This window comes from Excalfactoria chinensis, chromosome 1 (genome assembly GCF_039878825.1).
Source record: "Excalfactoria chinensis isolate bCotChi1 chromosome 1, bCotChi1.hap2, whole genome shotgun sequence".
In the NCBI taxonomy this organism is placed as follows: Eukaryota; Metazoa; Chordata; class Aves; order Galliformes; family Phasianidae; genus Excalfactoria; species Excalfactoria chinensis.
The window spans coordinates 103,915,280-103,942,883 of NC_092825.1; the positions used below are offsets into that span (position 1 = coordinate 103,915,280).

General features: G+C 41.4%; 2 protein-coding genes across 2 annotated transcripts; one reads left to right on the plus strand and one right to left on the minus strand.

Annotated features, from left to right (window-relative positions):
- On the minus strand, positions 1-20,843 carry WDR4 (WDR4 tRNA N7-guanosine methyltransferase non-catalytic subunit). The gene is made up of 11 exons (XM_072326707.1): positions 20,526-20,843; positions 20,054-20,116; positions 17,428-17,574; positions 15,763-15,919; positions 14,940-15,052; positions 12,222-12,282; positions 10,797-10,895; positions 5,504-5,568; positions 3,948-4,131; positions 3,441-3,510; positions 1-1,529 (listed from the first exon to the last, which is right to left on the minus strand). Exons 1-11 carry the CDS (start codon positions 20,639-20,641, stop codon positions 1,351-1,353), a joined length of 1,254 nt encoding a protein of 417 aa, XP_072182808.1. The 5' UTR covers positions 20,642-20,843; the 3' UTR covers positions 1-1,350.
- Positions 20,817-27,604, plus strand: NDUFV3 (NADH:ubiquinone oxidoreductase subunit V3). Its single transcript, XM_072326709.1, has 4 exons — positions 20,817-20,932; positions 21,043-21,124; positions 22,810-23,757; positions 27,298-27,604. Exons 1-4 carry the CDS (start codon positions 20,885-20,887, stop codon positions 27,462-27,464), a joined length of 1,245 nt encoding a protein of 414 aa, XP_072182810.1. The 5' UTR covers positions 20,817-20,884; the 3' UTR covers positions 27,465-27,604.

Genomic DNA, 27,604 nt, shown 5'->3' on the forward strand with positions numbered 1-27,604 from the left:
GCAGCAAGGCAGCCCCTGACAGAAATGAGACCTTTAATCAGAAGAGGCAACATCACTCTTGACACTACACAGTATTTACCTAAATACACTTGCAAGGCAACAGGTCCCCCACTACAAGGAATCGCTGAAAGAAATCAGACCCTGGAAGTGAATCACTGGCTCTGTACTAATGCACACAACATTATAGATGCACTTTCAAATGAAGTGCATTCATATGAAAATCCATACGAAATCTTGCAGCATAAGAAAGACTTGTGGACTCCGAGACCCAGAATAAGGACAACACTGCAATTCTGAGCAGTACTGAAGTTCTGCTTCACAGCAGAATGGCTGATATTCTCAAAACAAGCTGTATCTCAGCAATGCCTTCAACATTAACAGAACTAAATTTCGAGTGCAAGATTCATTAACATCTACATAGTCAGGAGATCACAGATATATAAAGAGACCGAGGAGAACAAATTATGACTCAAAGGCTAATTCTGAGTATCTTTAATGAACTGTACAGATTTCAACACCTGGATTTTACAGTCTCAGCTCAAGTATATTGTATTTCATACAGCCAGGATGCCATCTGGTAGATGAACACGTATTTTCTGCCCTGTGGTGAAGCAGCAATTGACCCCCAAAAGCTCTCGCTGATGGCTAATTGCAACATGAAAGAGCTCTTGCTGAATGAAGCAGAACACACTCACAAGCACTGCTCACAGGCCTTTCAGATCACACACAGACTGGGACCATACTGCAGTAGAAGGATCTTCCAATAGCATCAAGTTGACTGACGCTTTTCACTTTTACTTTTCAGTGTATAAAACCTGTTTCTGTACTCCTTCCTCCAAAGAGAAGCACTGAATTGAAGCCAGGCAGACGTCTTACCGTATTAAAAGGAAGATAAAGGGTAAAAAGCTGCCTTGACAGACAGCAGGAATTTAGCAATAGCTCCCTTCCCATAGCCAGTTATGCTGTGTAAGTTACATTAACTAACAGAATTAAAAATATATATACATATATGATGTCAATTTTAATCCGTGCACTTCCACCTGAAGATGCAAGCCTGAACACAGTAGGCAAAAGGAAAATCCTGCTTCAAGGAAAAAACAACCAGTAATCAAATGTCATGCATCAGAGATCCCTAGGATTGAACTGCTGACATTATGCTCTTAGAAGCTTAGACATACAGTATGTAAAATATTTGCTGCAAGCGGGATATTGCCACAGTGGGCTGCCTGAAAACCTGAATCTGAGTTTAAACAAATCTTCTTCCATTAATCCTTTTCCATTTAAAAACAGTCTACAGCCCAATCAGTTCCTCTGAGCAAGGCAAAAGTTACAAGCCAACAACGAACAGCGTCATAGTGATGATTCTTCTGCTTTGATCTTTTTGGTTTGTCCATTAGCATCATGTTGCAGATTCTGCCTTTTCTTTTTCTGCTTCTGTATCCTCTCCTCCTTCCTCTTTAGGTAGACGGCCATGTTATCAAATGAAGCCTTGTAGAGACAGCTGTAGTGGCTTTCTGCACCAACAAACCCTACAAGTGGGCAAAACAGGAACACAAGAAGTGTTAATTCCCTTAGAAGTCTCACCAATTATTTCCTGAACTGGAGTTTCAGACAATGGAATTTCAACTCATTTACTGTAGTCTTATCCACTTAATTAAATACAGCATCAGCACTGTTTGTGGGAGTATCATCTGTTCTACATTCACAGAGCCAAGTGCAACCAACGTAAAAACATTAATACCCAGGCAGGCACCTGGCTCTGTAGCAAGGAGAGCACACAGTTATCTTTACACACTGGACACTTGCACAACTTCAAGGCCCCCATTTTCAAATTACTGCTGTAGCAACATATTATTAGGCAGCCTGCTGGCATTTTTCCCCACTGCTTTAACACTGCGGAGGGCATAAATTACTACATAACTGTCTTTAGTTGACTGATTTCCTAGAGCTTCTTCGACTAAGCCCGGAGATGCAGACATCAAACAGTCATTTCCTCTGGTACATATGCATTTCTAAGTATTCACCCCCAGTGATTTTGCTACGGTTCTGTGAATCCAGTGTAATAGTCATCATAGCATCTCCAGGACTGTAAGTTTAGAGGTGTTTAAACAGATAACTACCATGCAAAAGATCTCCATCATTATTTCTGCAGAGAATTCAGCGTGAGACCAGCTGGTTAGGTTCATGTTTTTGGAAACTGCTAGAGGATCCATCTGACAAAGGTAGTTATCACTAGTTCCCCTTTGTACTCTTAACCTTTCTCCACTTCGAGGAAAATCCAGTATTTGCTAGGGTTTGGTCCTGAAGCACGTGTGCTTCTCCACAGTAGTGTACGTACACATACTGCTGCATTCTGGTATACAAACATACCAACTTTGCCTCGCTAGAACTTGGCAAAGTACACGGTTTTACTTTCAAGGGTCTTGCGCTCGCATAGAAACCAATTGAGCAGCCTTTGTCCCCTCTGTTTGCTGTCATTCTGAATATCTCTTCTGCACTCTGCTTGGTCAGTCAGCACTAAATCTTGCTTGACCTTCCTTCTGGGATCAATTCTAACATCATTTCAAATTGTTCAACATCTGCTTCAACACTGACCTACACGTCCTAGAGCCTAAAGAATCAGCAAACAGCTGAAAAATGTTTCCAGAAAGCAAAAAGGAGGCTATGCAGATGTTGGGAAGAGTGGTTTAAGCAATATAACCATTGCCTTTTTCAAGAGAAGAAGATGCCTTTTCAAGCACTAATAGCGGACTGGAGTAAGCGCTTATCAAGTGAGCCTTCTCTTACTAATTAAGGATAATAGATCTTGTCTCAGAGCAGTCCTCCTTTCCCAGCTGCAGATGCAACAGGCTATCGTGTATCACAGTAATTTGCTACACTGGAAAATTAAGCTCAGAATCTCTTCCCCTGCATGCTCTTATTCCTTCTCTATTTTTCATTTTCACTCAGCCCTCGTATTTTTAATAATCTGCCTGGCTGTAACTATCAAGTCTGCAACATCTACATGCAAACACCCCCCTTTCCAAAAGGGCACCTGACTTCCTTTGAGATTTTGAAGGTCGAGCACAACCACCTTAATGGCAGTCACTATCTACCCTCTTACTATCTCCACCGTACTTTCACATCACGGTAAGAGACAAGAAAACCAACAGTGAAGTTCAGTATCAGAACAGTAAGAGAGATTACGGCAGATCTGTGATAGGGTGTTTAAATACAGCCATATGCTAAGGTATTTGTGCAAAACAGATTCCTGTGCTATCTTTAAGAACAGTAACTTGAATACCGTTCATTATCAACACTAATTTCCATACCAGCTAGAAAGATGAAGCTGAAAAGGGAAAGCTGAGGGATTAAGTAATTTGAAGAGAACTGATCAGAACCCTGATTTTACTCTTAAAACTTTAGCTCTAAAATTACAGTTCCTAGGCCAAATTTCTCACCTTCAAATGCCGTCCAGTTGTCAAGAAGATACTTAGACATCCTCTGCAGTCCTTCATTGTCAGTTACAGACTGGGAAAAGGAAGAACACTGCATGATATTTCGTGCATCATAAGCAAGGAATCTGGTGTTTGACAGCAAACTGAAACATGCAGCAGCTCACAGATGAGCACAGTGAAAGGACAGTGAGTATTTTTAAACTAAACAAGTGCAGCACCCAGAGAGCATAAGCAATGCTTTAAAGTACCATGTGCCATGGCTGACAAACATTTGCATTGATGCTGCTGCACCAGAGGTAAGCTTTACCAGGAAAGAGACTGGTAACAAGCTCTCAGTGGCTTTGCACTATATAGAGGTAAGTAGAATGTGTGATATCTAAGACTTCTACTCAGCCTCAAGACTGAAGAAAAGAAGCATATCGGTTAGTTTTCATGGAACGTAGTTCGCTGTGGTTTTGTTATGAGGACAAGACAAAGCATCCACAATATTAGCCTAACGTCGGTATCTACCTTCCACTGTCCATCACATGGCCTGTATAACTGAAGAGGGGCTTCTTTGTCTTCCTGCAGAGTCCAGATTTCCCCTGTTTCCTCGAATGCAATGTCCCAACATTTGTGCTTCAAAGAGATTTGCTCTCTGTAAACTAGCTGCTGGGCAACGGCATCAAGCTGAAAGATGTAGACTGTGGGAATACTTTTGAGAGGAAAAACTTAATTACCATTATTATCAAATCCACCTACTGCCACCATTTCTCAGCAAGTGACAGACACCCACTCTGATTCCAAACAAAGCCAAAGCAAATCATTAGGAATTGCAGAAAATAACCCTAGCACTTCAGATGCGGTTTGCTTACAAGGTCTGAGGCAGAAGCTGCAGATATCTAATACGTCAAATGGTCTTCCAACTGTTATATGAAAGAAAAAGCAGTCACGCTGTCTTTAAAAGAAAAGGTAGTAAAGGAAATTTAGTAAGGATTACTAAGGATTTACATGGGGAAAGTTTCAATACAGTACAACTGATCTAAGGGACATCAAATGAAAGAGTATATAGCTGAGCACTGGCAAAAATAAAAAAGGAAAATAATTACATGCCAGGAAAATGAAGGAGGAATGAGAGGGACAGGAAACCACAAAATGGCTGAAGAACGGGTTTGTAGCGCCACAATGGCAAGGAACACGTTTCCTGATAGCTCTCATCCCTTCATGTACTGTGCTCCCTAACTTCCCTGCACATCTCCAGTCTCTCTGGGCTGGCCTACAAGGTCTACACAGCAACACGGTTTAGAAATGCTGGGCTGTGGAGCTGTAAATAAAACCTTGGCAAAGAGCATGGCATGGCACAGACACTTCAGCTGCTGACACAAAGCCTGGCAGTAGATGTGATGGGGAGAAGCTAAGGCTTACCCCTTTGGCAAAGACCAAGTTCACCAAGGGGACAGACTGCTGACTGTACAGACAGCTTTGACAATCTCTCCCTTTCCTGCTGGCACGCTTTTGTCAGCAAGAACAGTCTTCCTGGCAAGAAAAGGTGCTGCAGAAAGAGAGGGAAAGACTGTTTGTCCATCTCGGCAAGGTATTCCCCTGCCAGTTGGATTGAAAAGATTCCTTCAGGTCCTGAGCGCTCTTTCCTTACACAAACATATTTATTTGAACCCCAAAGTCAACAAATCCTCTTGACAGTTTTGAACTGAAGTAACGCTCTGATTTTGAAGAGAATGGCAAAATTAATTTACAAGAGCAGAACACAGCACAAGGAATTTGAGTACTCAGTACCACAGCACCCTGAACAAAACACAAGGGCTAGGCAGTGCCATCATGCCTTAGCCTAGTTCCCATGATGGAAACGCATCACAGGTTCTGCAAAACCTACCTAGGTCAGGTAGCCTTTGCTCTCACTTCTGCATTATGTACAATAAAGGGCTTTCAGTCTTCCCCCAAGGGAAGGGGGCATCCCTGTGACACTCAGATCAACAGTACCGAGTACTTCAGCTTGGGGAAACGTTAACAGCTGTTCTCTCCTTTACAGAAGCTGTGGTGACTTAAGCCATTATCCTGTTTATTCTTACCAGTCACACAGTATGGCAACATAATTTCCTTGACAGCAATAGGCTATTCTTGAGACAATATATTTCTATGAGAAAAAGAAAAAGAAACATCCTTGTAAATTAAGACCATTTTATAGGCAGAAAATTCACATTCAACTTCGTATCTTACTCTTTAAAATTCAGCAGATGTCTTAATTTACAGCAAGCTAAGCAACGTAATTAAACCGCAGTCAAATATATTTCGTACCAGTGTTTGCTGTTTTATGAAGCTTTCCACACTTCTCCCTTTGCAGACATATTAACAGAGGTAAAATACAACAGTTTTAATGAACTACTCTCGATAAACTAACTATGAGATAAGACAATGCAGGAAAGTACACCCTTAAAAATTCTCTCCTGTAATGCTAAGCCGCTATTACATTTATTATGAAAGGAAGATAGTGATGCACACTCTGTATTCCTGCTGGGTTGCCCCCATTTTCAGCCTGCATGTGGGTGAAGCCATACCGCCCCACACGAAACACGTTCTGAATAACAAGGCAAGACCACCTCAGGCCATTCTCCTCATCTGAGAATCTGGGAGACAATCAGGGCAATATCTTTGCAAGATAAACCACACCGCTTGAAATATATAACAGCTGATTTGAGCATCCCTAAGCGGGAACTAAGAACTGGAGATGAGCACAAAATCCACAAGAAGATGCCCTAGGGTGCTCTTTCAAAAGTATCTATCATATAGCATAAAAGATGAGACTGCAAAAGCAAGATGGCTGGGTCTCAAGGATATTTTTAAGTTGCGAAAACATTCCTGATTAATAAAGCCTTCTTAACTAGAGTAGCAGTCAGTCGCTCCCTTTAGGGCAGGGAAAATGCATCTTCTTGTCATTTTGCTGGCAGAATTCAAATGTGTCCTCAAATTCCCCTTCTTTTTACTCCCACTCATCCCTCACCTCTTTCCCGAACACAACACCACTCACTAAACAGAGCCTCTAGTCCACTGGCTTCATCTGAATGTCGCCCTTTGAGTTAGTTAGCAATTGATGTACAGGCGTTGTCAAGGAACCTGCTCCAGAGTTCTGCAATCAACTGAGGGAAGCAAAACAAGCTCTACAGCCTCCAAGCATTCTAGTCAGCAAGTTTAATACAAGAAGCTAATTCTTTTCTGAACAGCACATGACAGCTGCTAAAAGATGAACTAACCGCAGGAAGGAAAGTTAATTAATAGTATAACCGTATCTGAAAATCAGGGTTATATGGTGCATCTCCAGCACAAGAGACATGTTTCAGAGCTCCTGTAAACAGGTGGCACTCGTCTCTTCTCCACTGCACAAATACTAAGTTGTTATTTTGTATTTAACAGTGGGACCCCAGACCCCTGTATAACGCCGATATAACGTAAGCTTGCTGTTTCAAATACTTAGTAGGATGAAGATGATGAGTGGGTAGCTACAGTGAACATTTTAGATGTAGTTACCGCCGTAAGGAATCACACCATAACTTTAGAAGTAGAACTGACAACTCCTTTATAAACCAGCAGCGGGTTTTCTAGACATCCAAGGAAATAAGATGATATTTATTTCTACTAACAAAGCTTCCCTCTGTCTCAGACCAGCTTTCACAGTAAGTGCAGTGACGGAAGCACCCACCTACACAGTCCACGCTTTGTCAGAAAGACAAAGGGCTCTGTGAACGTTATAATGCAGACAGCTCTCTCCCACTCCTCACCCGGGAGACAGGAGGAGACTTTGATTTAAACCAAGTGCTACTCACAGCTGGACAAAGACATGAAAACGCATCTTCTTAGCAAGCTCCTTCCTTTCCGTGTTTCTTTAATGGGGAAGTTAACAATCAGTGTATTGAATGCAAAGCCCAGAATAGTATCTTGTTCAAGGACAAGCCTATGAAATCAGTTAACTTAGAGAATAGCTGCGTGAACAGCCTGTGATAAACAGATGTTCACTTGATACTCTCTTCACTTACTCAGCACTTGTGCGCCAGTGTTATCAGCCTGCCAACACCTTCAAATTAACTTCTGATGTTGTCTGTGAGAAGGGGTAGCCCTATGGAAACTTAATGTACTGGAGCACCGGGGTGGCGTTGTGCAATTCATGTTCTGGACTTTAAACAAGCTTCTGTTGTCAAGAGGATCAGATGAGGTGAAAGCTCTAAATCAGGAGAATATTTATATACCACTATGGAATTAAGAATTACTTCCATTCTAGTGGGAAAAATGAACTAGGAATTTGCAATCTATCAGCTGAAACCAGCACTACGCTGCTCAAAAACACCTACATACCCAAAACAGACAAATTCATCATCTGCCAAGGAAAATAAGCCCACATCTCTGCACTCGTGTGGCCCACCACTATTTGCAATGCCATTATCACTATGCTTCAAATTATATTTTGAGCTTCAATTAATTCATAGTTGGGTATCAGTGGCAAAAATGAAATGCAACATCTTCATGTTGCATGGAAAAACAATTACAACCCCACCTAATCTTTGGTTGTCAGAGTCATTAGCAGACCAAGTACCACCTATAAAGCACTGACACGTGAGCCTGTTACCTTAAATTCCAACTATAAATGTCACACTTGGTTTGAAGATGATCTTTGCCCTTTGATACAGCTGGATGCACATCCTGACTAAATAGCAATGCTGGACATCAATTTATCTGGCATTTCCAGCCCTATAATGTCATGAAAGCACTCCTTTGGTCCAGCTGGCCATCAAGACAGAAACAACCACTTAAGAAAAAATAATGCATTAATTAATGGTCACCACACAGGCCTAAAACAGTAGACTTGGTCTGCCAGAAGTATGTATTGAGATCTGTGTAGCAATACAGCATGCAGGTGGCAACCCACAGCAATGAGGTGTAAAAGTCACTTATCTGCCTGTAATCACCAGGATACTGCCTCTTCCATGTACACACAAACTCTGGAATCCAACTGAGCTTTCTGCACGTGGTGCTAATTTAGTTGCTGGAGACAGTTTTTAATATGCCTGTAAGAACTGGTGGTGAGCAGCACTGATTCAGGGATCTAAGATGGCAATCGGAAGACATGCAACACATGCTGGTGAACTGCAAAGCACTGCAGGAATATGGTTTATTAATTGATGTGTTATATATATCAATCCACAATTTGTGTGCATTCCCTCTTGGTCATTGTTTACTCACATTGGGAGCAAAGCAGCCATACAGAAATTTCAGAAACAATCAAAGGATACTCCAACTTTCAACTAAGAAACTCCATTGCCATATGGACAGTCATCCTACAGAAGTGACTGTATCAGGTGTTTTAAGAGACAAAGCAAGAGTTACTGAACTATGTTCAAAAGCTTTACATGAGAACATGAGCTTATTTTTCCCTTTTAAATCTATTTCTGCTTGAAGAAACAAGGCTTTTCCTATAACATTTGATAGTCTATATTATTTTTGGATAAACTTGTTTGTAAGCAATGGTGTTAGGATTCAGTATAAGATCACGAGTGGCACTAAAAAACACGGTTCAGTGATGGGACTCAGGAGGTCAGGTTGATGGCCGGAAAATACCTTCAAGATTGCAAAGTCCAACCCAAGTGGTTCTATGAATCTGAGTACTGTTAATTGATATGCCAGTTAAATGATAAACAAGTCTAAGTCACACAGAACTAATAATATGACTCCATTCACAGCAAGTTGCTTACTAGTTTTCAATGACCCAATAAATCTAGCAGGCAAAGTACCGTACAATAAAGCCATCCTTACCCAAAATAAATGCCTTGCAACATTACTGAAGACACAGATTAAATGGTTATCAAACAATGTTGTTTCAACGGTGCACCCTCTTTTGACCACGGGACTAAAATACCCAGAGTACACATGGATACCAACTAGGTGGATTTGTGATCTTATTTATCATACTCATTTTTCACTTACAGAAGAAAAAAAAGGTCAGTAGCAACTTCAAAAATCCAGATTTCAAGCACTAGACTCAAGCTGAAATGAGTTGAAAGACTTTGTGTGTATGGACAGAAGTTGGTTTAAAATGTCAAGTATTTTCAAGTACAAGAGCAGGTTACACCATCCAGACAGTTATTATGAACGCCTGCTAAAAGGACATCGAGGGCAAAAGTAAGTGTTCCAGTATCTAAGGTTTGAATCTTGTGATTTAAGTGAGCTGCCCTCAGAGCTTCGTTACAGACAGGAATGAAAGTTGCATGTTATTATTCCTAAAAAACAAACAAACAAAACCTACTGATGTCTTCTGTGCAGAAAAAAACATGAGTTGTCAGGTCTGTCCCAAGGAATATGGTCCCTCCATGGTCCTCCTCGTTACTGGGAATCTGACTAACAAGATCAGGTCAGCCTTCCCTTAGCACCCTGAACATGTAGATATCATACTACTCACATAGAAACTGCAGTTTAAGCATTGCTTCTGGGTTAGTCAGTTTTAACATGCAACTCATACATTTTTGTTTCAGACATTGCCCAGTTTCAGAACAATCAAAACAAGGCAATGCCATTTCAGGTAACTGGATTCAAATATTACAGGGCTGCTTTTCACTCAGAGAAAATTTAAAGTGCTGTTCAAGTTGCAATTTAAGTATGTTACAAATGGGTTAGTTTTTCAGACTTTTCCACGTTACAGAATACCTTCTAGCTAAGAGACTAAGACATCGATGCTTTCTGAAAAGAATAGTAAGTGAAGGCTTATTTTGGTTTGCAGAACAAGTATTCTGCAAGAATTAAGAACAGCTACTTTTAGGCATTGCTTAGCATTTTTAGAAATTCATGTAATTCATGTAAGGCAAAAATGAATTTCAGGGACTTTCTTCCTTCCCCTAAATTCCAGGCTATTTAACAGTTTCTGGGTCTCATGCAACTTCCAAAATCACTGACAGAATTGCTGAATTCAGTACCTGTAGGGACCCTATAACCAGGAAGGGAGAAAACTCTTTGAAAGGGCTGATAATAGCAGGACAAGGAGAAATGGTTTTAAGTTGAAAGAGGTTGGATGTTAGGGGCAAGTTCTTTATTAGGAGAGTGGTGAGGTCCTGGAACAGGCTGCCCAGGGAGGTTGTGGATGCCCCGTCCTTGGAGGTGTTCAAGGCCAGGTTGGATGGGGACCTGGACAACCTGATCTAGTAAATGTGGAAGTTTGGTGGCCCTGCCAGGCAGGGGGGTTGGAACTTCATGATCCTTGAGGTCCCTTCCAACCCAGGTCATTCTGTGATTCTGTGACAGAAGAGATGTACTAACAAAATGTGACAAACACTTCTGGGAGTCACGAGGATCCACAGGACAGCAACAGCATTGACACAGCCATACCTGGTCTGTTTTGGTTGGCTCAGGCCCACAGACGCTGCTTAGCTGACAGCAGTATACCTCTTCCCCAGTTTCATACTTCCAAAGTCTTAGAGTGCAATCCTGGATAGATTGAAGCGAATACAAGTTGATGACTAACAGTTCCTCAGGCAAAGAGTGGCCACTTGTGGCCTACAGCTAAATTCTATTTCCCTGAAGTTTTTCCCACAGAAGTTCCTAAGTAGTCACTTAGCTGAGACCTCAAATTGCAGATAAAGCATTTTAATTAACATAATTCCCCCCCCCCCCCCCTTCCCTCCTCCATAATTCTAAATTATTTAGTCATGATAACTTTAATTCTCCCTTTGAAGTGGAAATTGGGAACCTCTAAGACTGGATTTCAAGTCTGTTTGTCTGAAATAGCACAGCAATACATGTGATCAGCATTTTAATAACAATTCTTTCAGGTTGCCCTTCTCCACACCTACTCTTGTCATCACCCAACTTCTCATCTGATTCAGTAACCTCCTGGAGAAAAACTGAACACCTCTCTTCAGTGACCGTTCTTCCAGAGAATTTGCAAAGCATGAAATACAGTCACACAATGCTGACAGTGGAGTTACTTAAACAGAAAGAGTGGCAAAAGACAGGAGTCTTAGGGAAACAAGAGCAGGAGTTGAAACCTAATGCTAAGAATTGCTACAATCTTCAACGCTATTTTTTTCCTCTTCAGTTTTGGTAGTCTCAGATACGAATAATGCTGCTTCCCTTAATGCAGATTAGCTTCATCTACACACTTTCTACAGGTCTGGTGTGACAACAGAATCCCATCAATTTAAGATACAAAATGGCAGGGAGTTAAAATTCTTCTTCAGTTGTCATCTGAGCACTGTGTCATACTGCACCGCAGTATCTACTCAACATACACTAAATGTATTTATGAGGACATATAGAAGAGGACAACTCAGAGCATGTCTCACACGGGGAAGTGGGAGGGTGAAGAGGGAACAGTTTTCTCATCTCAGAAGCTCTAAGAAAATCTGGGATTCTAAGGCCATTAATTCTCAAGACACTCATTACCACGGCAGGCTGACATAATACTCATTTGCTTCAAAGTTATTTAAATAGTGCAACAATTAAAATTTGTCAGTGCTCCAAAGCAAGAGTTAATGATGAAGAAATACTGAAGGCTTTGCAATTTCTCCATCCCAAAGATCTTAATAGGAAGCTAGCTTTGCTATAAACATTGTAAATGGCTCTCACGGTCCAGCAATAGAATGGCTTAACACTGAACAGAAAGCTGAGAAAGGGAGGAAAAGGGAGAGAGGACAACCAAGAAAGATTATTCCAAGTGGCCCAGGAGACCCGGGGGAAAACACAAGCAGACAATGATTTTAAAGTCTAAATTTTCATGAAAAAAGACTTCTTGGAGGAAACTGCAATACATACCCCAGAAGCTGACAACAGAAGATCAGGATAGTTGGGTACTACAAATATTCTGCTTACAAACCTAAAGGGAAAGAAGTCAAATATTGAATTCTCTCTTCCATAATACTGTGGTCTTTTAACATATACTAAGAGAAACACCAATTTCAAAGAGAATCTATGAAAAAAATAACAGATTCTCCAAATAAAGCCAGTTGAGAAAAAAGGTATGCCTACAGTACTTAGTACATTATATGCATTATACAAACTTCATATTTAACAGCAGTATTTTTCCACCTGCTCTCAGCACATTCCTCTAACTTCTTCCCAACTGAGAGCATTACTATGAAGACCAAAAAGAATGCCGGTGTAGACAGATTTACTCAGGTAGCTCATTCCCTTCTCTCAATCCATGCTGCCCACTAAAACCTCTTATCAGCAGATGCTTTTAATACACTTCAACAGCGATGACTCAGCTTTCATCTACAACATCTCTCCCATCACAGCTGGAGATCATTCAAAACCAATCTTTACAATGCTTTGAAACAAGCCCGTGACAATTTACCACCAGTGTCTACACTCAGCCAGAAACCTTGTTTTCCAGAAGTATTTAATATTTAGTATTTAATAGACAACTATTTAATATTTAGTATTTAAAATATTTAGTATTTAATAGACAAGTCTACCTTGACTTGTCTCTGGTGGGCAACAAGAACCTGAACTTCAGCAACATAAAATGCAATGCCTTGAGTGGGACTGTCGTGCTTTTGAAAATAGGCACAAATTTAAGGCTATTAAAACAAGAAGGAAAAGAAAAAGAAAAAAGAGGGAAGAGATCTGGTTACTGTAATGACAAACTTCCATGACAAAGTAGTGACAGCAGGTGCATGAAGGTGTAATAGAACTTGAATCACCATGCTGCCCTCCAAAAGAAAAACCAGGACCATGAAACAAGACGCATGAATTATAGCTGCTTTCTGCAGTCCTTTGCTTATTCATTCCTTAGAAACAGAATTTTTGCATGTATTTCAAGCAATTTACATTAAGTGCCTTTCCTCCATACAGCCATTAGTGAACTCTCTGCACTGGCACAATAACCGCAGTTTAAAAGTGCCTTCCGGAGCATCAGGTTCTATTCATTAGGAAGTACAACTGTGTACATAGCAGGTGGAAAGCACAGATATGGCTGTGTAAATATGCTATAGAAATTACCTGATATCAAAGACTACACTTTGACATGTGTAGTTCGGAGGTTTCATACTATTCAGGGTCAATGTAGGTTAGATTATCAAATTATGTTATAAAAATCAGACAGGCACTCCAAATTAAAGCATCCTAAATGCTCTGTTAAAATACTCAGCTGAGTAAGTTCAGATAGGTTGTTCCTATATCTCAAGTTCCACAGTCACACTGTCTTACTCTAACTCTTGCTCCCAATACAGCAAGCTGACTGCACCATGTTGTGTCACCTTAAGAAAGAACGTGCCTGGAAGGCTGTAGTTATCTTCAATTAAGTCCACAGCCAAAGAGAATTAAGCATGTTCTGTGATCTGTGTGGGATGACATCTCCTTTGTTACCCTATCCCTATGGACTTCAAAATGTATCAGTGGCTAAGGAAAATAAAATCTTAAGATCATAAAATCACCAAGGCTGGAAAAGACCTCCAAGATCATGCAGTCCAACCATTCACCTATCACCAATATTTCCCCAATAAACCATGTTGCTTAGTACTATATCTAAATGTTTCTTCAACACCTTCAGGGCCAGTGACTCAACCACCTCCCTGAGCAAGTACATATCATAGAACCATAGAATCATAGAATTAACCAGGTTGGAAAAGACCTCGAAGATCATCAAGTCCAACCGCAGCCTAACCACAGTACCCTAACTCTAAAAACCCTCTGCTAAATCATATCCCTGAGCACCACATCCAAACAGCTCTTAAACACATCCAGGGATGGCGATTCAACCATATCCCTCAACAACAGGAAAAAAAAAAAACCTCTCTGAAAGCCCACAAAACTATGCAAAGATGGAAGGCAAACTGAAAATAGCACAGACATTTTACAAAGCAAAACAAAGATCTGGGAATCTTTTAAAGTCTGTTGAGTCTTCTTAATGAGAGAAGAACTACTAAGAAGAGCAGGTACAGTCTCTCCTGCAGGCTAGTATTGCTATACCAGCTAGAAAACATCCCTTATTGGTCTCCTAGTGGGTCCCGTTTTAGATCATGACAGCATCCTCCTATAAGGATATCCCTGAGGACACATCTACATATCCTTCTATCTGTCTAAATGTTCTTACTCACGGCAATAGAACGTTTTCAAGAAAAACACCAAGTCCCTTTTCTCAGCTACAAGAAAGACCAGACAACTACATTAACAAGCGTGATTCCAGGGTTCTGTTTTACAGGACTGCTTTATAGTCTCTAGCTCACTGTAGTCCAATGTTTAATGAAAGAATGCACTATCCTTCCCATCAATACAGCTGCATTTTAAACACAAAAAAAACCCCACCACAACTTGTATTACCACAGACCTTTCAAGTCCAATCCCCTAAGATGCCATTAGATGAATATCTGTTCAAACAAGACACTCCCTTCCTAAGACTAAGACTGTTTAAAGCTAACAGTCTCCAAACTTTGCAGTCTTTGTAATCTGGACCTGGCTGACAGTATAATTTGGGCAGACAAACACTTCATCCATTGCGGCACACTGAAGAACTGTGCACAATGAACTTACTCTTCATGTCCCAGGCAGTAAGATACAATGTTGTAAGGAGCCTTAGTCAAACTGACTCTGATCTTCTCATCTCTATCTGCAGTCAGGATATACCGGTCATCCGGACTCAGTGCCTGTAGGTAAAGTGTCAGTTTCAGTATCCAATAGTCCAATGTTTTTTTTTAAACACACTTCTCCCAACCAGTGAAAGACAGAAGCAGTAGACTACCTCATTTTCTTGACGCTGAATTGCAAGTGCAAGCATTAAGCCACACATTTTCAACTACAATTGATGCATAAATCTTTGTGACAGCAACTTACTTGCTTGCTAAGACAAGCAACACAGACTAAGTCCAGTAAAACCCACTGAACTGAAAGCCCTACAGCACAATTTCCACTGCATCTTCAAAAGCAAGAAACTTATCACACTGAAGAGCTAAATTGACACGACAGACTGGGTGAATTCCCTTGCGTTCTCCATCTCCAAGTCTTCTGTGACTGTAACACAAAGAATTTTTGAAGAGTCATATATCCAGATAGATAAACCCACATGCCTGCTTCCTTTCCAAAATCACCATTCAGACAAACTCAGCATGAAGAATTTCAGACCATGTATGTTATCTATAGCTAAGGAAAGCTGATGCTCTTTGGCAAAAAAAACCAAACAACTATCTAAAATTGGGAGAATAACAACAATGAAAGACCTGAATACAAGTTCTAGCGCTTGAGCGGGCAGGCAATAGGACCTGATGAACTTTGTAGTTCCCTTCCAATTAAACCGTTTTACTGTATTCTGAGAAAGAATGTGAGTTTGCACACCAGGTACACAGAGGCACACGCTTACCGCATCCAGTAGCATGGACAAGTGGCCCAGTTCAAATTTGCCTTCTGCTTGTGGTTCTGTTATTGAATACGAATAGACATCACCAGATTTGTCTGCCACCAGAATCTTATCCTCTGCAGCTGTAATAACGAGCGAAGTGCATCTCCTGTTCACAGACCTGAAAGAAAAACAGTTGCACTTCAAAGAAAGTCTACTGGATTTTCTTGCATTCTCTGTAAGACAAATCCAACCTAGGCAAGTGGAAAAGAGAAAGAAAGGTAAAAGCTATTAGCTCCTACTTTGCAACAACACATTAAAAACTGCGTTGAAGTCATTTATCCAGTAGTATCGTAAGTATCATAAGACTGCAGACAATGGGGATCGTAGGAAGTGGACATTTCTACTCACATACATGAAGCCCAGCGACCTCTAGAGGCAAAAGAACAACATACTACACTTCCGAAATACCAATGAAAGTTCTAGCATTCTTATTGACTGTGTAAAAGAACAGCATATCCCATAGGACATGAACGCATACTAACACACTGCAGCACATTTTCAAAATAGGATACCTTTCCATCAAGGAAATCTTATTTCAAGTTTGGCTGTACTGCTTTTGATCTTAGATTCAGAACCTTCTTGTCTGATAGAAGCTTATTTATTACAAAAGCTAGCACTGTTAGAAACCCTTAATACAGCTTGCCATAAAAACTGCCACAAGTTACATAACTCAGCTTTGGCAATCTATTTTTCCACACAGAGATCCTTTTGACTCTATTTCCAGTTTCCTAACAGGAGGTAGGAACATCACAAAATTTCCATCTGCGATCTAAGCTGACATTCTGGTTGAAAACTAAAATGCCCAACAATTATCCAGTGGCATCTTACAGGCAGAACAGGACAGGACGGCAAGAAATAGAGAATACAGAGTGAACAGAAATTGTTGTTTCTGATTTTATCAGCAATTACTCACTACACCACTGATTGACCCGCCAAAGGCCCATCATGTATATCCCTCACATGCAGACAAGCTGAGTCAGAGCTTGTTTAGTTTTTGCACTTGTCAAGATCACCAGAAGCAGAATCCTAACACAGTGAGTTACCTCCTCAGGAAGTCCTTCCCAGACCCCTTTTTTACAGAGGATAGTCATAAGCAGCAATGAAAAACTTGTAACTGGAGGACCTCTGGTGGACAGCTACAGTTAGTTTTCAGAAGAGAACTGTACGACAGACTGAAAACACAGCAGTATGGCTAAAGATACACTTTTAAGACAGAGCTCACAAACTCCTCAGCAAATCTTCTCCAATCAACAGAACCCGACAGCATGTTCACTAAACTACTCACTGTCACTCTTAAAGGCCCAACCTTAGCACTCTCCAGGAGAAGGTAAAGTTCCAGTTCTTAAAGATGCAAATATTGTCTTTTGGAATAAACAAAATGATTACCCTTTTCCCAGCCAACAACATAAACGTCTGCATTTCCACTCTTGGTGTGGGATGCACCACACACCACCTCTTGATATGTATCTTTTAATTCCCAAAAACATTAAATTTAAGTACTAGGGGGAGAAAACAAAGGAGGAAGCTTAGCAACAAGAAATGGCTGCACCACAAGTCCTATTATAACTCTGTGTTAATCATCCATAGCTCTTTTACAAAGAGAAAAGTAAAATCCTGCTTCCTTACCTGATGCTAATGCACTCCCAAGAGGGCTTAGTCCGAAACAGAATCAGGTGTTTGTTGTCATCTGTCAAGACAAAATAATCTCCTGATGGGGAGAAGGCAAAAGCTAGGATGTTATCGCTTCCTTTGTCTGCTGGTTGCCCATCCTGTCTAATAGAGAAAAGGGAAAAGTAAAAAAAGAGATTCACAACCTGAAACACAGCAAGTGAAATTCTTCAGAGAATGTTGTTCTCACACCACCAAGGAGGAATACACAGAACAAAGTACAATGCTAGAAGTTGTGTTTGAGCTTGAAACGCTAAGCTAATTTGAATGTTAAGGCAAAGCCATAAGGACTCTCCTTGCCCACAAAATCTTTTCAAAGATGTTTTCAGGTGTGTTTCAGATACACAATGGCCTAATTTAGAACTTCACAATGTTAATTAAAAACAAACAAAACAGAACAACAACTTTCATATGCCACTGCTAATATTCTACACGAAGACCCACAGCAGCACATCACACAAATAACAGAATAACTCAGTTCAGAAGTGTACTACTACAATGCAAGTCAAACTAGAGCAAGCTGCTCAAGTTATGTGTAGTGAAATCTCAATTATCTCTAAGAATGAGACTCTGCAACCTCTCTGTGTCCTGTCAAAAAGTTTAAGCATTTCTACAGTGAAAAAGATTTCCCCTTGTGCCTTGTTCTGACCTTCTGCACAGACACAACAAGCTCATCTTCTTTATACTCTCCACTAAGATAATAATAATAAATAAGATAAACCCTTCTTCTCAACTCAAGAGGTTAGAATTCAAACATCCAGGAATAAATGTACAGCTTTTCAGACGTCTCAACTTCATGATCAAGGACAGCGCACAGAGATGACAGGTGCAGTGACTAAACCCTGCATCAGTATCACCATGTGAGAAATTATTCTTTATTCAAACTAATCAGAACAAACAAGACACAGAACTTCGGTGCACTCAAATTAAGACAGGAATCCTGTTTTCCATACTGCTTACTTCTAGATGGTGCACGGTATAGGGACCTCCACAGAAGTTCATAAGAAGAGCACTCAAGCAAAGTGTATGGTTACAGACAGTAATTTATTTAATACTTGGAGCATTTTTTTTAAATATTTAATGACTTTTACAATCTGGAGGCAAGTTTTACATATCTTTTTTCTCTGTGGTAGGAAAGAAAAAGCGCAGGAAGGAAACTGATGTAAGGCCCAAGGCTTCAACATTCTCTGCTTTAAAACTATTAGGGTTCATGCTTGCAGATCTTGTAAACTTTTAAGGGAATAAAGGGAAAACTGGTTATGGATATAACAATGGCAAGTAGTTGAATTTAAATGAAGAAAAAGACCTTCTCATTTGTTTGAGATCTCCTAACTTACAGAACAGACTCAAAGGAAGTGATGTGTGCAGCAATAGAACAAGGGGCAACAGGCAGAAATTGGAACACGGAAGTCTTCTACTAACACAAGGAAGCACTTCTTTACTGTTAGGAAGACACAACACTGGAACAGGCTGCCCAGAGAGGTTGTGGAGTCCTCTGGAGATATTCGAGACCCGTCTGGATGTTTTTCTGTGTGACCTACTGTATGGAACCTGCTTTCAGTAGGGGGAAGTTGGACTGGATGATCTCTAGAAGTCCCTTCCAAACCCTGCAGTTCTGTGATTCTGTGAAGACTGTACCCATTTGTTTGGCTTTTGTTTTGTCTTGCTTTCCTTTCTTAGTTCCTCTAATAAAAGATGTAGTGTTTTTTCTGAGATGAAACTAAAAAACACATATACATTGACATATATATCACAGAATCGCAGGGGTTGGAAGGGACCTCAAAAGATCACTGAGTCCAACCCCCTGCCAAAGCAGGTACCCTACAACAGGTCACACAGGTGGGTGTCCAGAAGAGTCTTGAATATCTCCATAGAAGGAGACTCCATGACCTCCATGGGCAGCCTGTTCCAGTGCTCCATCATCCTTACCATACAGACATCCTTGCATGTGTTAGTTCTGAACTATGTTGAAGTTTTAGGCCATTACGCCTTCTCCTATTGCTATACACCACTGAGAAGAGCCTGGCCCCATCCATTTGCCTTCCAGTGCCCTCTAGATATTTATAAACATTTATCAGATCCCCTCTCAATTTTCTTCTCCCCAGGATGTGCAGATGCAGGTTACTCAGCCTATCCTCATAAAGAAGATGCTCTAGGCCTTTCACCATTTTTGTGGCTCTCCACTGGACTCCTCCTTGATACGGTATGCTAAATGAGGCCTCACCAGAAAAGAATAGAGGGGGAGTAACACCTCCCTCGACCTGCTGGCCATGCTCTTTTAATGTGCCCCTTGATATTACTGGCCTTCTTGGCCACAAAATCACACTGCTGGCTCATGACCAACCCACTGAATCCCAGAATATCCATGTCCTTCTCTGCTGAGCTCCTCTCCAGATGATCATCCTCTAACCTGTACCGATGCATGCAGGCGCAAGTCTACGTATCCATCGGGGTTAGCAATGCGCATCTGGCCATCACCTCTTCAAGGAGCAATCTCATGGGTTTATTACTTTGACAGCCACATAATCTCAGGGTCAGATACACCGTCAAGGAAAACACCGTATATCTACACTTATTTTCTCACCCTTTATTTCCTAAGGCCTTCTTTTCCACATTGGCACAGTCATACACAAAGAGAGCATCATCCCTGCAAATAAGGAAAAACAACAGAATAAAGCCGCTAGAACTGGAACAAACGTGACTTTAAACACAGGACGTTCTTTCAGAACATCTTTTGCCATTATAAGCCAAATTGATCCCTGTCCACTGTGGGCAGGGCTGCCCCCCACCAGCTCAGGCTGCCCAGGGCCCCATCCAACCTGGCCTTGAGTGCCTGTACGGATGGGGCACCACAGATCTCTGGGCAGCTGTGCCAGCGCCTCACCTCCCTCAGAGGGAAGAACAGGGAAGAATTCCTTCCTTATAACTAAGCTAAATCTCCCCTTTTCTCTCTCTGTTTAAAGCCGCTCCCCCTCTTCCTGTCACTACACTCGGAAAGTCCCTTCCCAAGGAGCCAAGCCGGAGGGCAGCCCCAACCCACCCCGGCACGCACTGACCTGTGCTCCCCTCTCGGCGCCGCCAGCAGCCGGCTCCCACCTCCGACGGCCATCAGCGTTCCCTTGAGCGCTAACGCCGGGCCGGGCCCGGGGCTGCGTCCCCATCCGCCCTCCATTCCCCGTCCCACGTGCGAGAGAGAGCGCAGAGTATAGACGTCACCACAGGCGAGACGATGATGACGCACTGGAACAGAGCAATGCGATAAAAATAAATAAATACATACATAAATAAATAAAAGATTGCTGGGAGGGAAGGAAAGAAAAAAAAAAAAAAGGGGGGGGGGGGGGGGGAAGAAAAAGCCAAACAGAAGGTATTGCTGATAGAGGGCAGCACGGGGCTTTAGGAGGAGGACGACAAGATGGCGGCGCCCTCACTGCTGTGGTGTGGGCGGGCGGCTGCCCGCAAGGTGGGGGTCTTACAGCTCTCCCAGCTTCAAAGAACTTCGGCCCGGGACCTCTCCGAGGCACGGAGCGGCCCCGGGCCAATGGCTAAGAGCTTAATGTCTGTGTATTTCAGGCGGTGCGGCCGGAGGCCTGGGAGTTCCGAGGGGCGACGCTGTGCACCCGGCCAGGAGGCTCCGGGACGCCGCCGGTGACCAGTAAGATGCTTCAAAGTTGATTTTCCTAGAGCTTTTTGATTTCAGAAGGTGCCAGGAGACCTGTCTACCTCTGTCGACCACCTGCTTTTCCTGCATATGGTTATGCGTAGTTTATGTATAGGATGTAGCTATCTTTTTCAGGTTCTAGTTACACCAGGATGTGCACATTTTGATTAAAGTATTTTTCCAGCAACACTTCCTCGTAATGCTGAAGTTCAATGCTATCTGCTTTCTTAATTTCTTAAGACATCTTAGTACTAATACTTCAGCTATTTCTTAGGCTTTGCTGGTATGACTTTCCTTTGGGCATTCTTGTGTTCATCCCTAGCAGTTCTTTGAAGACTTCTTTAGCCTTGAGGGATGCTTTCTTAAATATTGGACTATTCAGGCTGCTGTGTTTCGCTGTCAGTCTGGACAGGGAGTCAGATGTCCTTCAAATGTGATTGCCAGTTCTCTTGCTTCCCCCACCCGCTTTCCCCACCCTGTACCTTTAGTCCAGCAAAGTTACATGTCTGATATTCTCTGAAAGTATTACCCAAATAGTAAACTGATAGTATTTTCTGTATTATTTGCATTTATTTTAAGAGCTCTGTTTTTCTGTTTTCGGCTTTTAATTAGATGTATCTGTCTCTTCCGTGATATTTTTATCTCAATGTTGTTAAAGGCTTGCTTCTATTCAGAGCTACTTACAGTAACTACTTAAGTCATCCAATGTATTACTGTAGAGCATTAGTAAGGGGAAGAAAACTGCAGTCTGTGTTACAGTCTGGTGAAGAAGGTCTGGGCTTCCAAACCATGCAGATATATCTGCAAAAAAGGTGTGGAAATCAGTTGAACTGCACTGCAGGCTGGGGGGAAAAAAAAGTGCAGCTTGTATGGATGGAATGGACTTTCCTGTAGCAAATAACAGTAGTGAATTGTCTTTTTAATGTGCTTTCAGTCCTTTTTGGCCTCCTGTTTTCTCTAATGAAAATTGTATTTGCTGTTGATCTGCTTCTGGAGCCTCTGTGAGGGAGAAGATTCACAGACAGGCTCAAAAGCATCAAGAAGCTTTCTAAGGTTTTTTTTAATGAAGAGATATCAAACTAAAATGGGAAGTGGAGATAGGAAAAATAGCATTAAACTGAGATCCAGTTCAGTTGGTAGATCACGCAGTCTTATGAACTAGTAATGCTTTCATGCGTGGCCTGAGCAATCTCTTGCACTAGTACTAGTTCCTTGAGAGTCATCCCTTGCTACCGCTTAAAAGATAGTGTTAGACAACCTCTTGGAATAGTTAGATCTGTTTGCTACGTCTTCTGCTCTGCTATCCTGCTTCTGGACACATATTTGAAGATTTCTGCTGACGAACTGTCTTAATGTTCACCAGAGATTAGGAGCTGTTTGTAGCCATCTCCAGTGATGCAGAATTGACGCACAGAAAGAAACCAACTCTTGCAAGGAACAAAAGATGTTTCAGCATTGCAGCAGCAGAAACTGTTCAGTGCTAACTAGCGCTCTAGTTTCTGTAGCTTGAAATGCCTTAGAGCTTTCTGCTTCATGTCTGTGTTCCCTTTAATCATTTTGTCATTTGCTTTTTTTACTAGACTGTGCCGGAAAGTTAAAATTAAATGGCTAACATCACTCATTAACTGGGATGTATGTATAACGATGGTAATTGTCTTTGTGCCATTCCCTTTATGTAGTGGCACCACAGGGAGGCACCAAGATACTAGCCACCAAGGCAACAGTTGAATTTCCTAACTCTCACCCAGTATCTGCAAAAGAAGGTGGGAGCACACTGAATACTAATCCAAAGGAAGCTTCAAAACCTGATGAGGATCTGAGAACGTTGATGTCAAGAAAAACTGTGGTTGCATTTCCTCAACGAGTGATTGTTTCTTCCCTTGAGGAGGCAAGACTCCATAAAATCGCAAAAGGAGGAGGCATAAGGAAAGAACTAGCTGAAGAGGAAACTTCATCTTCATCCAGCTCAGATTCGGATTCCAGCTCAGATTCTGAAGAAGAAAACGATGATGGTGATGAGTCAGGAGTTTCCATTAAAACCAGAGTGGAATTTCCTAGGCGAGATTCTGTCTTTTCTGAGAACACACTGATAAAGAGATCACAGCTGCCAAAAGATGGCTTGCCTCAGAAAGATCACAAAGCATATGTAGCTAAGAAGAAGCCAAGCAAAAAGGAAACTGATGTACCTGCTGTCAAGCAGGTTGCATTTTCTAAAGCATCAGTCAGTCATGAAACATTAAAATCCAAAGCAAGAGCCCTGAACACAAAATCAACTCCTAAAAAAGCAGATCGGCAGAATCTGGTCTTAGAACCATACTTAAATAAAACCCAAGACTTGACAGATGCCACTCTGAAATCTCATTATTTGGAGGAAAAGTCCCTGGGAGCCCACCCAGCATCTACTCAGCTGAAAGTTCCATCAGTGACTCAGGAGGACAAAAAGCAAAAGCTGATATCCAGAAGGGAAGGAAAAAAAGCAAAGGAGACACAGAAATCAGCAGCGGTAGAGGTAGCTCCTCCTATACTAGAAGAGGAGATTTCTGAAAGCACAGTGTTGGTGATGGGTACAAAGGAAGAGACTGTTCAGGAAGCAGGAATCCAAGCTGGAGAAAGCAGCTCCATAGATGGTACACCTTTCATTTGTTTGACCTATGGTATAGATTCTTCTGGGTTAGGGCGTGTTGTTTATATGTAGTTTCCAAGTCATCTCTCTGATTCTCTGATGGTTATACTGAAGCTAATGACGAAGCAGTGACTTTCCAGAAGATAAACTCTTGTTCACTGCTAGTTTTTATAAGAAGCTCTGTAGCACTCGGTTTCCAGTTAAGTTGAGAAAGGAAGCTGTCTGCCACTCGCTGTACATCCAGTTTCATAAACCAGTTGTTACTGATAAAAATGAAAACAAAATTATAAACAAAACAATAGGTTTTGTATGACAGAGCCCATTTTCCTTCTTTTTTTTTTTTCTCGGGAAGTTTAGGCAGCTTTCAAATTTCAGTAGACTTCAAGAAGTCATAGTGTGATACCAGAGAGATGCGTTGATTCTGAGATTGGTAGGTCTTAAGAAAGTCATGTTGAAGTAACATAGAGTTGACCTCATAGCCTAGTTCTTGTTGAGAAACAGAGAGCAGGTGGTGGGTTTTTTTTGTCTGGTTGAGTTTTTTTGTTGCTGTTTTTTGTTAGTTTGTTTTTAGGAAAAAGCATCATGCACTCCTTAGCTATGCTTCCCTTTCCAGCTTAGCTTTCTTGGTTGCCTCCAGTCCTGTTAACTTTCCTACTGATTTCATTCTGTGTATTTCAATAGTAAATCCTCCTCTGTCGAGATCTTTTGTGACTTGCCATTCTTGATTTCGTACTTAGACAGCATACTATTCTTAAGACCATACTTTTGATTGCTTCGTTGAATTAAAAAACAAAAGCAAACTTGTTTGAAGCAGAAGCAGCATAATTATAAGGCTGTAATGATAGCATCCTTCCAATGATCCTTGAAGAAGAGGCCCTTGGGGGTCTTGGTGGATAGCAAGTTAAACATGAGCCAACAGTGTGCCCTTGTACCTAAGACCAACAGTATTCTAGGCTGTATTAGGATGAGTGTTGCAAACAGGTAGAGGGAGATGATTCTTTTCGCTCGTCGCTGGTTCAGCCACACCGTGAGTGCTGGGTTTCCAGTTCTGGGCTCCTTGGTACATGAGGCATGAAGAGATTCAAATATGAGTAGGAGAAGGAGGACTTGGTCCTGAAATGTGCTCACAATTCGTAGTGAAGATTACAGCACCTCATAGATCTGTTGAGACAGCTTTCACTACCCTGACACTGTAAATCCAGGGTAAGATTGAGCCTGTGTGACAAACTTCCTGTGGATGTATGTAACAGCCATGTCTCAGATCTCTTGTCCACATAGCCACGCCAGCAAAACCTTTGGGGTAGACCTGGCTATTCTGAGAAAATTGCTTTGCTTTTGAGCTCCTCTTGCTGGTGATAGGGTGGTAGGACTATGACAGCAATTTTCTCCTAGCTTTGTGCTGGGTCCCCACTAGAGGACACTGCTGCTGTGGCTGTGTGGGAGGCAGGGGCTAGGACAGGTGAATTAACGCACCTTTACAGATGGTGAAACATCTTTGGGTGTCAGGGAGTAGCAGAGTAAAACCTAACTACACTGTTCAGCAGCATTGCTGCCATCTGCAGGGTATGTCCTCTCTTCTTTTTGTGACCTTCTTTGGAAACAGCTACTGCTGTTTATTGTTCACAGTTAATGATTCCTCTTGTAGTCTATAATTCTGTCCTGTTCCTGTATTCTTTCGCTCATCTGCAAAGTCTGCAGCAAGCATACAGGAGATGTAATAGTTTTAGTAGTTTCTAATGTAATAGTTTTTCTCATTGGAAACCTAGATGTTGAGCTGATATCATCCACTTGGTAGAACAGACATGCTATGCAGTCAGCAAAAAACTGCTGACTTCAGCTGCTCAATGAGAAGCAAAATAGTAGCATGGTAACACAGAAATATCCCTCTGATTCATTGCAGAAGGACATCCTGACAAATCCTTGCTCTTAAAGAGAGAAGGCATAGAAGAAGTCTGAAGTGCAAGGAGGATGAAGTCAGAGATAAATTTTTTCCTTGGAAAAGCCAAGTACAGTGTATTTGGGCAGGGAAAGTGAGACTCCATCTGCTTTTCTTCCTGAGCATCTGTCTCTTAATTTGGAACAACTGTCTCTTGCAGGTTGAATGTGCACTTCCCTACGCCTCCTTGTTCTTGGGGCTATTTGCAGCGAAGCCTATATCATCTGGCTTTTATATGTGTAGTGGTGTCTCCTGCAAGCTGTCTTAGTAGGAACTGAGCAGCAAGGAAAGGGGTATTTCTTTTCATAGGTTGTGTGTTGCTTTGCTGAACCCGGAGCTTACTGCATGGCATTTGATAAGCAAGCCATGCTAAATTTTATGTGTACACACTCTTAAACCAGTAGCGTTACATTGCAATAATTGTGTCATAATTAAAGGGAAATTCCGGTTCTCAGTTGCTCGAGTTCTTGTATTTTTATTGTAGGCTGTTGCATTATAAAAAGAAGCCTAATATGGTCTAACATAAACCACTACATGCAAATTTATATGAGGAAGCTTTTCACTAGATTATGCTTAATGTCTTTCCTATTGCTATAACTCTGGGCATGTGAGAATAAATTAATATTGGAAATAAAGCTTTATTTCTTGTAATTTCCTTGGTTGTAAAATCAGCCCGTACCAGGATGCTTTTATGTAAATAGTACTGCCTAAATTTGCATAATATTTTAAAAGTGAAAGAATTAATGTTGGTTTTAATGTGAAGTGAAGAGTTCTGAACAACACCGTTAGATTGTTCTTTTAGGAAGAAGAGCTGATTACAAGTTTTGAAAGATTCTATCACAATTACTTTTTTTTCCTGAAAGAAAGAAAATGTGTATCAAAACCTCTTAATATATTATTGTTTGTATAACCATATTTGAAATGAAACTGTGAAGATACCAATAATTCAGTCACTTTCCCCATGGAAAAAAATCAGTCTATAAAGTAGTTCTAAGAGCTGTATCTCTCAGTCTGACATGGTGATATATCATTTGCACTGCTTTTTTACCTCTTCTGACTTGTTAAGAATGTCACCTACTGTTCTGGCTGAAGTGAGAACCACGGCGAGCCAGGAAGTGTAGGCATATGTCTTCAAAATACAAATAAGCTATTCTACCCAGTTCTCCCCCAGCATTAGGTGTTAGTTTGGATTTGAAAACCTGTGCTCTAATAGATGGCTTGTACAGATTCCTGTTCTCTTTTTGCATACTAATGTGATTCTTTAGGATCAGACAAGGTACCTGCAAAACCTAAACTTATCCTTTTGTTAGAGTTGCTGACTATTTAATTTAATTTAATTTTAATATTGCCTTGATCATCATAGAATCATAGAATGGCCTGGGTTGAAAAGAATCACAACGCTCATCTAGTTTCAATCCCCCTGCTATGTGCAGGGTTGCCAGCCACCAGACCAGGCTGCCCAGAGCCACATCCAGCCTGGCTCTGAATGCCTCCAGGGATGGGGCATCCACACTGTTCAAGTGTGTCACCACCCTCTTGATGAGGGATCTGAATGTTGCCTTCTCTTGTTGTATCCCTGTAGTCACCAGTTACTGTTTGTTTTCACAGAGGCTACGGCAGCTGCTCAGCCTGCTCCAGAAGAATTTGATAATTCTACCTACAAGAACCTCCAGCACCATGAATATAATATCTATACCTTCGTTGATTCTCTTGTGGATCTCACAAAATTCAGGCAGCCGCAGCCATCGTCTGGAAGACCATCACCAAGACACTGAAAGAACTACAGTTAAATGCACAAGCAGAATGATAAATTCTTCTATTTAGCTCTCATGTATCATCTGTTATGAATCAATAAATGCATGATAGGTAATGCTTGAGCTTTTGAATAGTTTTTAGTTCTTGGAGTCCCTCACTT

Excerpts from the sequence above, each read along its gene's own strand:
- WDR4 (XM_072326707.1), bottom strand. The coding sequence starts at position 20,641 with ATGGAGGGCGGATGGGGACGCAGCCCCGGGCCCGGCCCGGCGTTAGCG. Across the intron at positions 5,569-10,796 it reads AGCCAACCAAAACAGACCAG|AAATATATTGTCTCAAGAAT; the intron begins GTATGGCTGTGT and ends TTTTTCTCATAG. Across the intron at positions 1,530-3,440 it reads CAACTGGACGGCATTTGAAG|GGTTTGTTGGTGCAGAAAGC; the intron begins GTGAGAAATTTG and ends GCCCACTTGTAG.
- NDUFV3 (XM_072326709.1), top strand. The coding sequence starts at position 20,885 with ATGGCGGCGCCCTCACTGCTGTGGTGTGGGCGGGCGGCTGCCCGCAAG. Across the intron at positions 21,125-22,809 it reads CGGGACGCCGCCGGTGACCA|TGGCACCACAGGGAGGCACC; the intron begins GTAAGATGCTTC and ends CCCTTTATGTAG. Across the intron at positions 23,758-27,297 it reads AGAAAGCAGCTCCATAGATG|AGGCTACGGCAGCTGCTCAG; the intron begins GTACACCTTTCA and ends TTGTTTTCACAG.